General features: G+C 44.7%; 1 protein-coding gene across 1 annotated transcript; it reads right to left on the bottom strand.

Annotated features, from left to right (window-relative positions):
- Positions 1–4,042: 4,042 nt before the first annotated feature.
- On the bottom strand, positions 4,043–12,706 carry KLF11 (Kruppel-like factor 11). Its single transcript, XM_006898216.1, has 3 exons — positions 12,443–12,706; positions 10,304–11,267; positions 4,043–4,344 (listed from the first exon to the last, which is right to left on the bottom strand). The coding sequence occupies exons 1-3, from the start codon at positions 12,701–12,703 to the stop codon at positions 4,043–4,045; spliced, it is 1,527 nt and encodes a 508-aa protein (XP_006898278.1). The 5' UTR covers positions 12,704–12,706.
- Between the last annotated feature and the right edge of the window lie 2,279 nt (positions 12,707–14,985).

The following is a 14,985-nucleotide window of genomic DNA, read 5'->3' as shown; positions in this document are numbered from 1 at the left end:
CCCAAGAGCTGAGCCTGGAGGGCACTTATCAAGACTGTGGAGTCAGTTTGTAAGCCATCAGGACAGGAGAAAGCAAGCAAGCATGTGGCCTCCAGTGAGTTATCAGTCTGCTAAATGCTGCTTATCACTGAGCACCATGAAACCTCTGGCAACACCTGTAGGGGCTTTCAGTGGAGGGTGGGTGGATACCAAGCTCCAGCCAGAGTGGGTGCGAGAGAACACACCCCAAATAGTAAGACTGTTGTTTCATCATGTACTTTTAAACACTGGGCTGAGGGGACAGAAACAAAGAAAAGGCTGCCAAGTACTGTTACCAGAGCTGCCAGAAAGCCTCCTTCAATTCCTCCTCTTCAGCAATCACCAGCGGCACAGGGAGAGCCAGAACTGAGGGACACATGATCACTCAGCACATTCAGTTTGAATGGCTCTGGTGCCTTAGTGGTAAGGAGTTGCACTGCCAACCCAAAGGCATGTGGTTCAAATCCACCCGTTGTTCATGGGGGAAAGAAGGGCAAGCTCTTCCTGTGCGATGAGCTGTCAGTCCTGACTCTATGTCACATAATATCACTCCTAAGGACCTGAGCAGATTATTCAGGAGGCTGGGCTCTATGAGGAGAATTGTAGCATCAGGATTGGTGGAAGATCTATCAACAGTCTGTGTTATGCAGATGACACAACCCTGCTTGCTGAAACTGAGGAGGACCTCATGCACTTGCTTCAGAGGGTCAAGGACTGCAGCCTTGAGTATGGACTGAGGCTCAATGTCTAGAAGACAATGATTCTCACCACTGGACCAATTGGTAGCATCAGGATGGATGGTGAAGAGATTGAGATTGTTCACAGCTTCAGTTTGATCGGCTCCACGGTCAACACTCTTGGCACCAGCAGTCAGGAAATCAAAAAACATATTGCGATGGGAAAGTCTGTTAGGGACCTCTCTAAAGTACTCAAGAGCAATGGTGTCTCTCTGGAGACTAAGGTGCGCCTGATACAGGTCATGGTCTTTGCAATCACTTGTTATGCATCAGAGAGTTGGACAATGACTAGGGAGGATAGAAGGAGAATCGATGCCTTTGAGCGAGCTGTGGAGCTGGAGAAGAGTATTGAATGTACCATGGACTGCCAGGAAAACAAACAGATTCATCTTGGAGAGGATTAAACCAAGCAACTCCTTGGAGGCAAGGATTCTGGGGCTTCATCTGACATACTTTGGGCATGTTGGAAGGAGGGACAGGTCCTTGGAGAGGGACACATGGTTGGGAGGGTGGAGGGACGGCACAAGAGGGGAAGACTCTCTATGAGATGGATTGATTCAGTGACTGGGGTAATTGGGATGGGTGTGTCAGAGGCAGTGCAATTGGCACAGGATAGAGCTGGGTTTAGGGATGTTGTACATAGGGTCGCTATGAGTCGCAAACGACTCAATGGCACATAACAGCAACAACAACAAGGACGTGAGTCACTGTCACAGAGGCAGTGTCTACACACACTTTTTTCAAAAGACACAATGAACACAAAGGATGCTCCCACAGCAGGAAAAAAACCAACCCCAAGCCCATGACAACAAAGCTGGATTCAAATTGGGGTTATCAATACACAGTGTCTTGTACATTCTTTCCCAAAAAAAGTCCTTGGGCAGTTAAATGACACACGACATGAGTCCACTTGGCAAATCAAAGTTTATATGATTGAAAGGAAAAAGTTACATTACATACACTTATTTAAATAAGAAGCCAAAATCTGGTACATAAAACATCATTATGACACATTTAATATTTTCTTATTAAAACTACTCAACAGGCTCAAAGTAAAAAAAGATGACATTAAATTGCTCAGGAAATAAAGTGCACGGGGTAGCCTGCCCACCGGCCCCGCCTCACCACCCAAGCCCACGGGAGATGACAGGCAAGGTCTTGCCCTAGGGATAAACCACTCTGCAGATGGGAACTGCTTCCCGACTTAATCTTTCAGTGGACAAACTGAAAACCAGAAGCCTTTTATAGACGGTATTTCTAAATCTAATCGGGAAATGGAAGTGTAAATTAAAACAACTAGTTTCAAAACATTCTTAGAAAGTACATTTCTCAGAGATGATGGTGAGACTCAACCAAATTACTCAAAAGACCTCATATTATTATCCAACAGATTACTTTGTATATCATAATTTTTTTTAAAAACAGACAAATTTGATGCTATTTATGGCACGCCCAAATTATTTAAGTTATGGCTGGGAGAAAAGATTGGTTTGGTTGGGGAAAATACATACATTGAACTGTGGTTTTCTTGCAACTGTACTGTCTCAGGACAAGTAGGAATACTCAAATATGAAAATGTCCAAAAATGCAAAAACCTTTTAACACATTGCCGCACACTTTTAAATTGACGACCATGCTTAAAAACACATTTGCCGTCATTTGCGGCAACGTGTTAAAATTATAGGCAGCACTTGTATACAGATACGTCAAACAGCAGTTGAGATAATAAAGGACACATGATGAGTAATCGATGAACATACTGTGAGTGACCAGGCAAGGACAGTTATCAAAGACTGAAGAGACATGGAACACAAAACTTAATGACAATTACCAAATATTTCCTCTTACCATCATTTTGATACAGGCAAATGCCAATAACTCAAAGGCAAAGTCTAAATATATATACTGCACAGTAAAAAAGATTCCCAGGCTAGCCAAATAGTGCAACATTCCATATGTTTCTTACTTAATCTGTGAATTTCTAAACAATATTTAAAAAAAGATTCAGTGGCTTACCACAGGACAGCACCTCGTGTGTATATATATCTAGGACATGTACTCATACCGCTTCAAAGCAGTGCCCAGGCTCTACTTCTAGGCAGACGGCAAGACTTCACTTAACACCTCATTCTGCTTTCTTTTGTGTGATCAAGGTTTTCCCTCCACACAAAAAGGATGAAGGGACAGCTGCGTAGCAAGTCTGCCCTTCAGCATAGCCAGCATCTCCAATAGTTCTTAATAGTTAATGAAGGAATCAGAACACTGGAACTGGACAGCTGCACATGCACTTCAGACGAGCTGGAACTGAGGTGAAGATGCCATTCAGCCAGTGAGGACATTTCCTTTTGCATGAAACTGTTCTACCCACAATATATACTACGGATAAGGCCACATCAAAAGAAGTAAGTTTACAATTTACAAAGTGGCCAAGTGTGTTTACATTATCTTTCTGGCGTTTTAGATACAAACAGGAAACTGTGACTGGTTTGCTGTCAGCAGAGCAATGGCCCAAGAAGACAAACATTACAACACAGACACGCAAATGGCACAGCAGCTCGCTTCTCTCTCAGCCTTGACGACAGTATCTTACACTTTCCTGTGGGGTGCACTGGTCACACCAAAATTTTAGCTCCTTGTGCTGCAAGCTCTAGAAGGAATGGTTACTTGGAATTTCGCTTGAAGATGTTACAAAGAAGGTGACCACAAAATGTGTCGTCCCTTTATCTCTGAGAGGCCCTTTTCAACCAGTTCTGATCCTAAAAAAAACTTACATCTAGATCTAAAAGGCCTGATTAAAAACTTTTGATTCTTTACCGGTTGAAAAATGTGCCAAGATTATGACAAGAAGGTCATTATAAAACTATTATTAAACACTGAAAAGCAGGTTGTAAAATAATCTCACCTAGAAAATGGTGTTTGAGCACCAATAATAAAAAAAGTTTTTATAGAAAATAGTATAAAAATTAGTACCCTGTTTCATTTATACAAAATATGAATAGAAAGGTTGCAAAAATCCGATTTTGTAAACTTTATTGCCGAAATGTTTCCATGCTGGTGATTTTAGCATACCAAAATTTTCATTTCATGAACAAAAAAAAAAAATATTCTGAAACTACAAATGATATTGAACAGGGTCCCAACCAAGAAAGAAAAGTTAACTTACTTTCATCAGAACCAGCCCCTAACACTCAAACACAGTTTGTTTTGTTTTTTGAGAGCAAATAAATTATCAGTCCATTTTTGTATCACTTCCATTCCTGAATAAAAGTATTTTTTAAAAATCCCGTTCATTCCCTGGCTGACTGTTCAGGCACAGACTGTGGCGTGGTCCTGAGTGGGCTTCCAGGTTTTTCCGCAGAGGCAATTCTGTTTAGTTTGCCCACCTCTGCCTGCCAGCCAGGGACCTTCTTGGTAGTCAAGTGCCGCCGGGCATGCTTGGTCAAGTGGTCACTGCGCATGAACCGCCGATCACACACTGGACACACAAACTTCTTCTCCCCCGTGTGAGTTCTGCGGTGGCGGGAAAGTTCATCTGAACGAGCAAATTTTTTGTCACAGCCATCCCAGCTGCAATTGAAAGGCTTCTCCCCTAAGAGGTGAGGAAACATGTATTAAACAAGAAGCAAATGTTCCATATCTGAATGTATAGGTTAATACATGTAGTTTTAAAATCTGTTTCCTCAAAAACTCAAAGGAAAAAGGTAATTATAATTACTCTGGTTACACACCCTGGAGTCAGAACCCCCTCATCGCTCACCTCTCAGTCGGTTTTCAGAGGCAGTAAACTGCATTGGAGGAGATCACTCATCTTCCTCTCTCAGAGCAGCTGGTGGATTTGAACTGCCTGTCTTTGGGTTGGCAGCACAATTCTTTAACACTAAGCCACCCGCTTCGTTTTACTGTTGTTGTTATGTGTTGTCTAGTCGACTGTGACTCATAGCAACCCTATGAACAATAGGTCTGAACCCTGCCCTATCTTGAGCCAATTTGTCTATGACACATCTGCCCCCACTGCCCTGGTCACTGTGTAAATCCATCTTCTCCAGGGTCTTTCTCTCCTACACTGACCTTTCCAAGCATGATGTCCTTCTCCAAGGACTGATCCTTTCTGGAAACATGCCCCAGGTGTGTGAGATGGAGCTTCACAATCCTTGCCTCCAAGGAGCAAGCTGATTTCACCCTCTCCAGGACAGACGAGCTTGTTCTCTTGTCAGTCCATGGTATATTCAGTACTCCTCTCCAGCACCGTAACTCAAAAGTATCATCCTTAGTTACTGTCTACCTCTCAGATGTATACTGGCAATTGAGAAGACGCTGACATTATTTCTCCTTAGCACTCTGGAGAGGTCCCTGACAGCAGACTGTCCTAAAGCAACTCATCTTTTGATTTCCCATTTTATTACTTGTGATTAATTCCTTTTTATTCTCTTATTGAGTCATACAAAAGTCAAGAAATTAATTTAAAAAGACAGACACTTCCCCCTCCACCATCTAAAATTTAATATGGCAAGGTTCAAAGATGGCAAACTAATCTTTCAAAAAAGATTCCTAACTAAAAATACATGTTACACTGTAAGCAGCAGCCAAGATTCTTGAAAGAATAACTTCCCTGAGCAGTGGCCAGTCCTTGGAAAAAGACAGCATGCTGGAAAGGTCAAGGTCAGTGCAGGAGAGAAGACCCTGTAGGACATGGTTTGCAGAGTGATTATAACAGTGAGCTGAGCATGACAGATGGTCAGGATGGTACAGAATAAGGAAAGGTTCCAGTCTATTGTCGTAAGGTTGCTCAGAGTTGTCAATCTGATGGCATATAAGGAGATGAACTGCAAATTAAAAAAATCCCTCCTGTGGCCTAGAAGACTGCTCCTGATTACAATGATTACACTCCTTCACATTTCTCATATACAGGATAGTAAATTACAAACTGTAAGGGTTAGAATTCGAATATCTACCTTGTAACAAACTTCACAGCTAAAGAACAGTGTAGCAATTTCATCTTTGTCATTAATTTATTCAAAGTTGCAGAGCACCCAGCAGGTGCCAGGGACTTCTCATCCTGGTGTTATGGGGCAGCAAAGATACCCCCCACCCAGGGAGCCTTCCACCAGCCCTGCAGCAGGAGTGGGCTCTCAACCATGCCTGTGAGGTCCGGTAAGCACATGTTCCAACATGGCTAAGCATTACTACATAACCTATCATTTCCATGGATTTTTGTCTCATTTATCCACCTTGGTACAGTTGAGCTTCCAGCACAGCACTTGGCTTATAAATGGTTTCCACTGAAGAAGTGTTCAAGAGACCTCCAACTAAATAAGTATTTTATATTGTTCAACAGAAAAACTGAGTACCTTAACAATCTTCTCTGACCATTTCAAGGACCAGAGACTGCCGATTTCTGGGTCTGAAAGATTCCACTGTGTAAGCCCTAACATTCCTGGGAAACCAGCACCCATTGTGGGCAGCACATCAGACATCTCCATATTAGACAGACTGACAGCCCTTTCAGCATGTCATTTACCAAACGTCCTGTATGACAGCAATACCAATTTTTTTTTACAAAAAATTTTATTTTATTATTTTTGTATGTGTACTCTCACATTAGATCTGACTGGTACAGGAGGAGACTGTCCCTCCTTTTCCAGCAGAGCATCTGGTGAATTCGAACCGTGCACCTTTGGGATTACAGTGCAGCTTCCTGCCACTAAACCACCAGAGCTCCCTAATACTTATTTTTAACACATCCAAAATGGAGCCTTCACTCCCTCGACCTTATTCTGATTTATAAACTTTTCAAGTTAATGGTAATAACAAATGAAAAACAATCCTATCCAACATAACCATGTCTACACTTGTATTTCTTGCAAAAGGTGTCAAATTAACATCAAGATGATTTTTCAGAACTTTTCTGTTACTTTAAGTCAGTGTAACCTGGCGAAATGGAAAGGAGCTGGGTTTAAATCATCTTATTTTATGCCTTTCTGTCATTCCTTCTACCACAGCTATTTTATTGAATACACAGTAACGTTTCATTCAGCTGCCTCCCTCAATGTCAAATCTATGCTATTATGTGATCTGATGTTAACCTTGGTCTCAAAAAAAACCTCACTGTAGTTGAGTCAGAAGAGACTCGCGGCTGACTCTCTGCTGGATTTCAGTGGTTGTGATTACAAAGGTGGAGAATACCCATCTTTCTCCACAGTCTCTGGTTGACTCAAACTCAGGGAAGCTTGGCCACTGGCTGAGCACAGCAACTCCATCACCTCAACTCTTCTCTGTTTAGTTCTGTTACATTTTTACCTTGTACTCATCCCTCTGCCTCTACTGAATATACTGAGTCACTGAATCAAAAGGAATTGACAGGCACAGAAGAAGTCAATGAAATAACATATGAGCAAGAGCCTATGGTAATGAAGGAAGCTGATTTGAAAGAAATAGCAAAAAACAAGGCCCCAGGAATAGATGGTATACCATTTGATGTATTTCAGCTAACAGATGCTGCCCTGGATGTGCTCACCAAGTTGTGCCAAGAAATCTGGACAACCACTTGGCCAACTGACTGGAAGAGATCTATATTTGTTCCCATCCCAAAGAAGGGTGACCCAAGAGAGTGTGGAAACTACAGAACATTATCATTGATTTCACATGCAAGCAAGATTCTACTGAAGCTTATCCAAAAACAACTGGAACAGCACATCAGCAGAGAACTTCCAGAAGTGCAGGCTGGGTTTAGAAGGGACACTGCAGCTGATGTTAGATGGATCTTAGCTGAAAGCAGGGAATACTAGAAGAATGTCTATCTGTGTTTCATTGACTATGCAACGGCGTTTGACTGTATGGATCATAACAAACTGTGGCTGACTCTTGAGAAGAATGGGAATCCCAGAACACCTGATTGTGCTAACGCGAAACCTATACTTGGACCAAGAGGCAATCGTCAGAACAGAGCAAGGGAACACTGCATGGTTCAAAATCGGGAAAGGTATATGCCAGGGATGTATCCTATCTCCATACCTTTTCAACCTGTATGCAGAAGAGATTATCCGAGAGGCTGGGCTCTATGAGGAGAAGTGTGGTGTCAGGATTGGTGGAAGATCTATCAACAATCTGCGTTATGCAGATGACACAACCCTGCTTGCTAAAAACTGAGGAGGACCTGAAGCGCTTGCTGCAGAGGGTCAAAGACTGCAGCCTCCAATATGGATTGAGGCTCAATGTCAAGAAGACAAAGATTTTTACCACTGGACCAATAGGCAGCATCAGGATGGATGGTGAAAAGATTGAGATTGTTCACAGCTTTAGTCAGCTCGGCTCCATGGTTAACACTCTTGGCACCAGTAGCAAGGAAATTAAAAGACGTATTGCCATGGGAAAGTCTGCTGTTAGGGACCTCTGAAGAGCAATGGTGTCACTCTGGAGACTAAGGTGCATCTGATATAGGCCATGGTCTTTACAATCACTGTTATACACCAGAGAGTTGGACAGGGAGTGACTAAGAGGCTAGAAGGAGAATTGATGCCTTTGAGCTGTGGTGCTGGAGAAGAGTACTGAATGTACCATGAACTGCCAAGAAAACAAACAGATTCATCCTGGAGAGGGGCTGCTCCCTAGAGGCAAGGATTTTAGGGCTTCGTCTGACATACTCTGGACATGTTGTAAGGAGGGACAGGTCCTTGGAGAGGGACGTCATGCTTGGAAGGGTGGAGGGAAGACCCTCTATGAGGTGGATTGATTCAGTGACTGGGGTAATCGGGATGGGTGTGTCAGAGGCAATGCAACTGGCACAGGACAGAGCAGAGTTTAGGCCTATTGTACATAGGGTTGCTTATGAGTCACAAGCGACTCAACGGCACATAACAACAACACATACTAATGTTACCATGGGTAGATTATCAATTCTTGGTGTCAGACACCAGAACGTAACACTTGCGGATGATGGTTTCTCGGTCAAAGCAAGACATTGCTACTGAGTCAGAACTAACTCACAGCTTGCGTCTCCAGCAGGTTTCCAGAGGAAGGTCTGGTGGCCTAGTGGCTAAAGAGTTGTGCTGCCTACCGAAAAGCAGGGAGTTCAAGCCTCCTCGGGAGAAAGATGAGCAATCTCTTAGTGTGCAATGTTCAGTCTCTGAAAATCCGCTGGAAGGTTCTGACGCCATGGCAATAAGCAAGGGAGTGACTAAGTGAGCAAATCACATGGGTAATTCAGTAGAAAGGGGTGAGTGAGAGGTGGAAATGTGATGCAACTGAACAAAGAGGCGGGAAAGGGAAAATCCCCCCTCCCCGCCCCCGCAGAGGAAGAAAGACAAGTCTTCACAGGCCAAGTTTAAGGCCAGATTCTTAAGTAAACAGCCCACTTTTTCATGTGGAAGAACTGCAGGGTCCTCACTGAAAAGCCTGAATATCACATTGTACTTCATTCTGTTACACTAGATCTGCCATGATTAAATTACTAGATTATTAGTAATCATTATCCAAAAATATATTTTGGAATAATGCACAATAATTAACTAATCCAGTCACTGTTGTCACAAAGCTATTTTAAGAGATACTCTGGTATAAAAGGATTAAAAAATGTAAAACAGACTTCTTTACTGTGGAACCATTAAGCTATCGATGTGCTTATTATTAGGTAGCACCAGTGGCCTAGTGGTAAGGAACTGTGCTGCCCACATAAAGGCACATGCTTTGAATCCTCCAGCTGCTCCACAGAAGACAGACAATCTTCCTCCGCTGAGATTCAAGACCTCTGAAACCTTGCTGAAGGGTTCAGCTATGAGTTGGTTCTGACTCATTGGTATAAAACGACAACAGTAACAATCTACTACTAAAGCAAAATCTCTACCAAGCTACACTGAGATCTCTGGAAAACAATATGGTACTTAATAGACACAGTTAGCTATTCAATGAATTCAAATTTTAATTTAATAGAGTAAATTTACATATTAACAAAAATGGAAGCTACACTCCTTTAAAGTTTTCTAGAATGTAACTTTCCAACAGTTGAGAGAGACCTTCTCTCACTGAAAATGTAAACACGTTACACTGATGTTTGACAAATGCTACCATACAGTTTCTAACGTGCTGAGACAGAGACGTCTACTGCCACATGAAGAGAAACAAGCATCATCTTAGGTGGTTCTCCAAGGTCCACAAGCACAGAATTAGGTATTTTTATCTACTGAGGTAAAGAGCTGGGACCATCTGTAAAATTCTCTGGTAGCTGTACTAAAGATAACCCCACATACTCTACAAGACAGTGAAAAAAGTTTTCAGAATAAAAACCCCATTAAAAAAATATTCTTTCTGTTCCATTTTCTAAATCCAAAACCAGTGCTTACAGGGTCAACCATTAAAAGGTGCAATTCTACAGACAGCAGATTCCCCACCCTGTACCACTGTTTGCTCTTACCAATAAGGAAAAATGTTTGTGGAATAGTCACGTTTTCCACATTTCCCCTGTGGTTCTCATGCTTCCGTCGGCTCTCAAAGAAAATCAATGAAGGTGAATTTCCTAACACCCAGCAATCAGTACTTTCCCCAGGACCTATTACCTGTATGAGTTCGAAGATGAGCCTTGAGATGGGAACTCTTGAAGTAGGTTTTCCGGCAGCCTGGGAAGTTGCAGATATAGTTTCTCCTCCGGGAAAAGTCTACCTGAGGGGGACAGTTTTGGCTAGAGGCAATTAAAAACGGAGCAGGGGCAAGGGGCAGTAACCTGGTGTTCCCCACAGTCATCACACTCGAGGAGCAGGGGGCAGGTGCAGGGAGGGCCCCCTGCGGGAGCACCAGCATCATAGTTCCTTGAGGTATGGACGGTCTCAACATGGGCTGGCCAACTGGAGCAGTCTGGGGTAGAATGGGTCTGACCGCCCTTGCTGACGCTTGAGGAAAAGACTTCAGAGTTGGTATCATGCTATTTTGTCCGGTCACGGGGATCATTTGGCAAAGGACTGGGGGGCTGGGGACAGGAACAGAGATCAGAGGGGTGGCTTTCCTTGGCAAGTCATTGTCATAATTCTTTGGTGAGCAGTTTTGAACTGCCCGCTGGCCTTTCTCGGGGGGTGTGAGGCCACCAGGGTTGTGCAAGCTTGGCTGACAGGATACCGTGTTAGTGTTAAGCAAATGTAAACTGTCAGTGCGGCGTATGTCCTGAAAAGCATCACAATGTCCCAAAAGCTGTGCTTCTCCTCTGCTGCCGGAGAGTCCCTGTTGCTGAGTCTGAGATGCAGGAAGGTGGGCGGGTGCAGGGCTCTCCCCAGTGTGGCGGATCACACTCGTTACCATGGCTCTGCAGGGCAAGCCGGCAGCCGGCTCCGCTGGCTTTGCTGGCTTCGGCACCTTGGACTCGGGGCCAGGCAGTCCTCTCTCCTCCGCTTGGCTCGGCATGTGGACAGCCACAGCAGAGGTGGGGGCGGGGTTGGTGGCCATGCGTGTTTTGGAATCAGTTACATGAGAAGGAACAGGTGTCCCCATTGATGGTTCTATGAGATCTGGGCTTTGTGGAGGAGTCATGCACTGAAGAAGGAAAACAGAAAAAGGTATGTGTTTTTTTAAAAAAAAAACTGTTTCAGTTAAATTTTGAAAGTATTTTTAAATTTTAATTGTGTTGGCCACATGTCTTTATAAAGAACTATCTAGGAGAACCCAGTCTAAGTTTGCTTCCCAGGAGCCTTAATCGATGGATTTCAAAGCTGCACAAGACTTCTCCTTATTTTGCTGACCCATCTCCCGGGTACTCAGTCCACTATCTCTTTTCTTTGGTTTTAAGGCATGTTAGTACCCTGCCTCTCTAGGACCTAGACTACTACAGAAATGCACACTTTAAGCATTAGACCTTAAGATGAAAAATTTAGGGGCTGGTGGTAGAATAATAAGGTCACACAATGTGACGGGTGGGGGTGAAGGAAATGGGAAAAACCTGGTGTGAAAAACAAATGTATTCTAATGCTGTAAATAAATCGGTATAAAATAAACGTAAAACATTTAGACTTCAAAATGAGAGCTTTTCAAAATTTAAAAAAATAATCTCAGTAGTATTCATTTGAAAAATATATAATAAAAAATAATGATCACTTTAATACTCCTAGGCCAGACTCCAACAATTAATACAGTTTGCCAAATTCACCTTGAAGATCTACCACTTGCAGTGCTGAGGGGAACTACCTCTCTCCACCAACCTCAATTCCCTTTTGAGCTCTACGTCTACTTTCAAGTGCAGTTTTCTAGCCCAATTATATCTTAATTTTCACTTCTGTTAGCAACCTCAATGCCTCCAAGTTAAGCAATTTCTCAATTTTCCTAACTATAGCAAGTTTTTAAAAAACCCTGACCCCATAAAAAACAAAACAAATAAATAAAAAAACCCACCCTGTGTTTTGTACCCAGCTTGCAACTAAAAAGGCAGCAGTCAGGGTAAGGCAGGTAAGCCAGTATTTTAATGCAACTAAAACAGTCTTTTGCTTCTCCAGTTGTGTCCACAGATCCTAGTCACCAGGGTATAAACCTAAGCACCCATCCTGATTCCCCAGAGAAAGGAGAACATTTCACTACCTTCTATCAATTAGTAAACAGCAACCAGTGGCTGGCAAGCTATGACTCCTCAATGAAAAGAGACCACATTTTCAAGAATTCTTCAACCCATTTAACGAAAATTAATTAAAAAAAAATCCTTTCACCACATCTCTTCTTACCAGAGTTGACAAAGAATGGAAGTCCTTTGGTAGCTCAGGTGTGACTGTATCCACAGGCATAGTGGCGGTGAAATCCCCAGATTCAGAGACAGGTGTCAGGGGTCTTATCTTTAATAGGTCACCTTTCTGGCTTCTTTGACCCCAAGAGCTCATACAAACAAGAGCCTCAACAGCTTCAATGTCTGTCTGCTCCAAGATACTGCATCTAGACCGCTTACTGTCATGCTGCTTCCTCTCCAGGATAGATTCACATATGTCCATGATGTCAACCTAAAGACAACACAACCAGGCTCTCAGTCCAAGTGAAAAGATGAGGATTTCAATGTAAGTGAAAAGGAGTGATGCAAACCCCCGAAAGCCACACTGATCTGCACACCAGGAGACTGCACATGCCTGGAACACACACAACAGGTCATACACTGAAAAGTGTTAAAAAAAAGATAGACAACTTTGCTTTTATATCAATGTTCTGAAAAGAGAAAGATGATGGCTGAACTGGTGAAAAATATCCTAGAAAACTGCCTCTCAAATAGGTTAATTAAGTTCACAAAAGAAATAAATATTTAAAAATAAAAAAATGTTTTAGGCTCACATTTTTCTTTGGGAGAAGATTAACAACACTTTAATCCCAGATGAATAATCCAAAGTAGTTAGTATGAAAACTGTCCCTTTTAAGGCCAAAAAAGATGTTCCCAATACTGAAAAAGTACCTTGCCCTCTGGTATTTTTCTCCTGGACAGGTGAGATCAGAGCACACTCTAAGTTGGCATGGGGCATTTATGGTTTTGCAGGGGCGTGTGTGTGTAAAACTCTCTGGCATCTTCAGAACTAACCCCATAAAGTCAGGTCATCACCACATGTAGAACTTTCAGTTCACAAACCCAAACATGCTCTGGAAAAGCAGAATCCATGCATACTTAGCCTTGTTTCTCAAGTCACTTGTTACTACTAAAAGGCTAGCAGATGGAAGAGGGAACTCTGGTGGCCTAGTGGGTAAAAAGTGGCACTGCCAACTCAAAAGCATGCAATTCAAATCCATGAGCCGCTCTGCAGGAGTAAAATGGGTAATCTACCCTGTGGTTTATAGCCTCTCAAAACTGCTGGGACTCGGCTACCAGTCTGTTTCCTATGAGTCCTGAGTCGGTGAGGGCAGATTATAACAGTAAATAAAAGAGAAAGAACTTTCAAGTAATCTACCACAACACAGTCAAGATCATTTTCTATTATCACACCACCTCCTTAAAAGGGGAGTAGGGGTGTAAGGGGAAGCGGCTGGAATAACACAATCTCTTCCCAAAGTTATTTTAAATTGCCAAGATCCAAATTTCCACTATGTCTTATTAAAACTTTCTGGTTGGCCCAGGACTCCACGTCCCACTACTCCCGCCCTGCATCAAGCAGGTAAGGAAAGGACAATGTCCTAACAACTGTCATTCTGCCTAACCTCTAAGATAGTGAAATCACATTAAGTGGGTTTCTCTGCCTGCGACCTGCGAGGCCTAGCACACGAGTGACTGGCCCAAGGCCTCCCAGAGTCCCGGGCAGAATCCAAGCCACAGGCTCCTGATGCGGGCGGCCCCAGATTGGCCTCCGGCCTATCAATATGTGTGACTGTGCCAGAAGTCAACCCAACCGACCTCTCCTGAACTGAAAAGGTCCTCTGCACTGAAACGGGGGGGGGAGTGTGCTCAAGGGTCGAAGACAGCTGAACCTTGGGCAGCTGCAAAGGCGCAAGCGGTCCCCGCGAAGCAACGAGTGCCCCACCCCGCGCCTAACAGCGTGGGGCGTTCCCCTCCCCCGCCCCGCCGCGCCCCAGACCCAACCGCCACCCCTCCTTATAAGGGCCCGGATGACGTCATGGCTGGAAATAGCCCCGCGCGCCGGGGGCCGGGCGGGGGCGGGCCCGCATCCAGCCAGCGCGAGACAAAGCTGCGCATCCGGCGGCCCGGAGCACACGCCCCCTCCTCCCGACTCCGCCCCGCCGCGACCCCGAGCCGATCGCCTCCCCACGTTCCTCCACCCCTTCCCCGCCAGCCCTCCACGCGCCGGCCGAACGACCTCGGGCACGCCCGCCCGGGACCCTAACGGTGCAGACGCGGCGAGAAGCGCAAGCATCCTTTGCGGGCACCTCCTGGCTGCTGCCCGCGTCCGGCACTCCTGCCGCTGGTCATCCTCCCGCACAACCTGGCCAACCAGCACCCACAAAGGCTGCCGCGCCCTCCGCCGCCGGCCTCACAGGATGCTCCCTCTGTCCTGCCAGCCCTAATCAACTCACCGCGCTCGCGTCGCCCGTCCCGGTGGAACCCGACATGTGCATGGTGCTGGCGGTCAAGAGGCAACAAAGCGGCCGTGCAGCGTGTGCTCGGTGCACGGCGGCTGAGCATGTGAGGCCGGCCGGCAGCTACCCGAACTCTGCACCAGGCTTGGAGCAAACTGGTGTTGCTAACGCGCGCCGCCGCCCACGCGGATCTGCCGCGGCGTGGCTCTTGAGGCACAGGGCGGGGCGGGGCAAGAAGGGGGGCGGGAGGCGGAGCGCAGGAGGC

Source organism: Elephantulus edwardii, unplaced genomic scaffold (assembly GCF_000299155.1).
Source record: "Elephantulus edwardii isolate Elephantulus edwardi_28Jun2011 unplaced genomic scaffold, EleEdw1.0 scaffold00223, whole genome shotgun sequence".
Taxonomy (NCBI): domain Eukaryota; kingdom Metazoa; phylum Chordata; class Mammalia; order Macroscelidea; family Macroscelididae; genus Elephantulus; species Elephantulus edwardii.
This window is presented reverse-complemented; position numbering and strand designations above follow the sequence as displayed.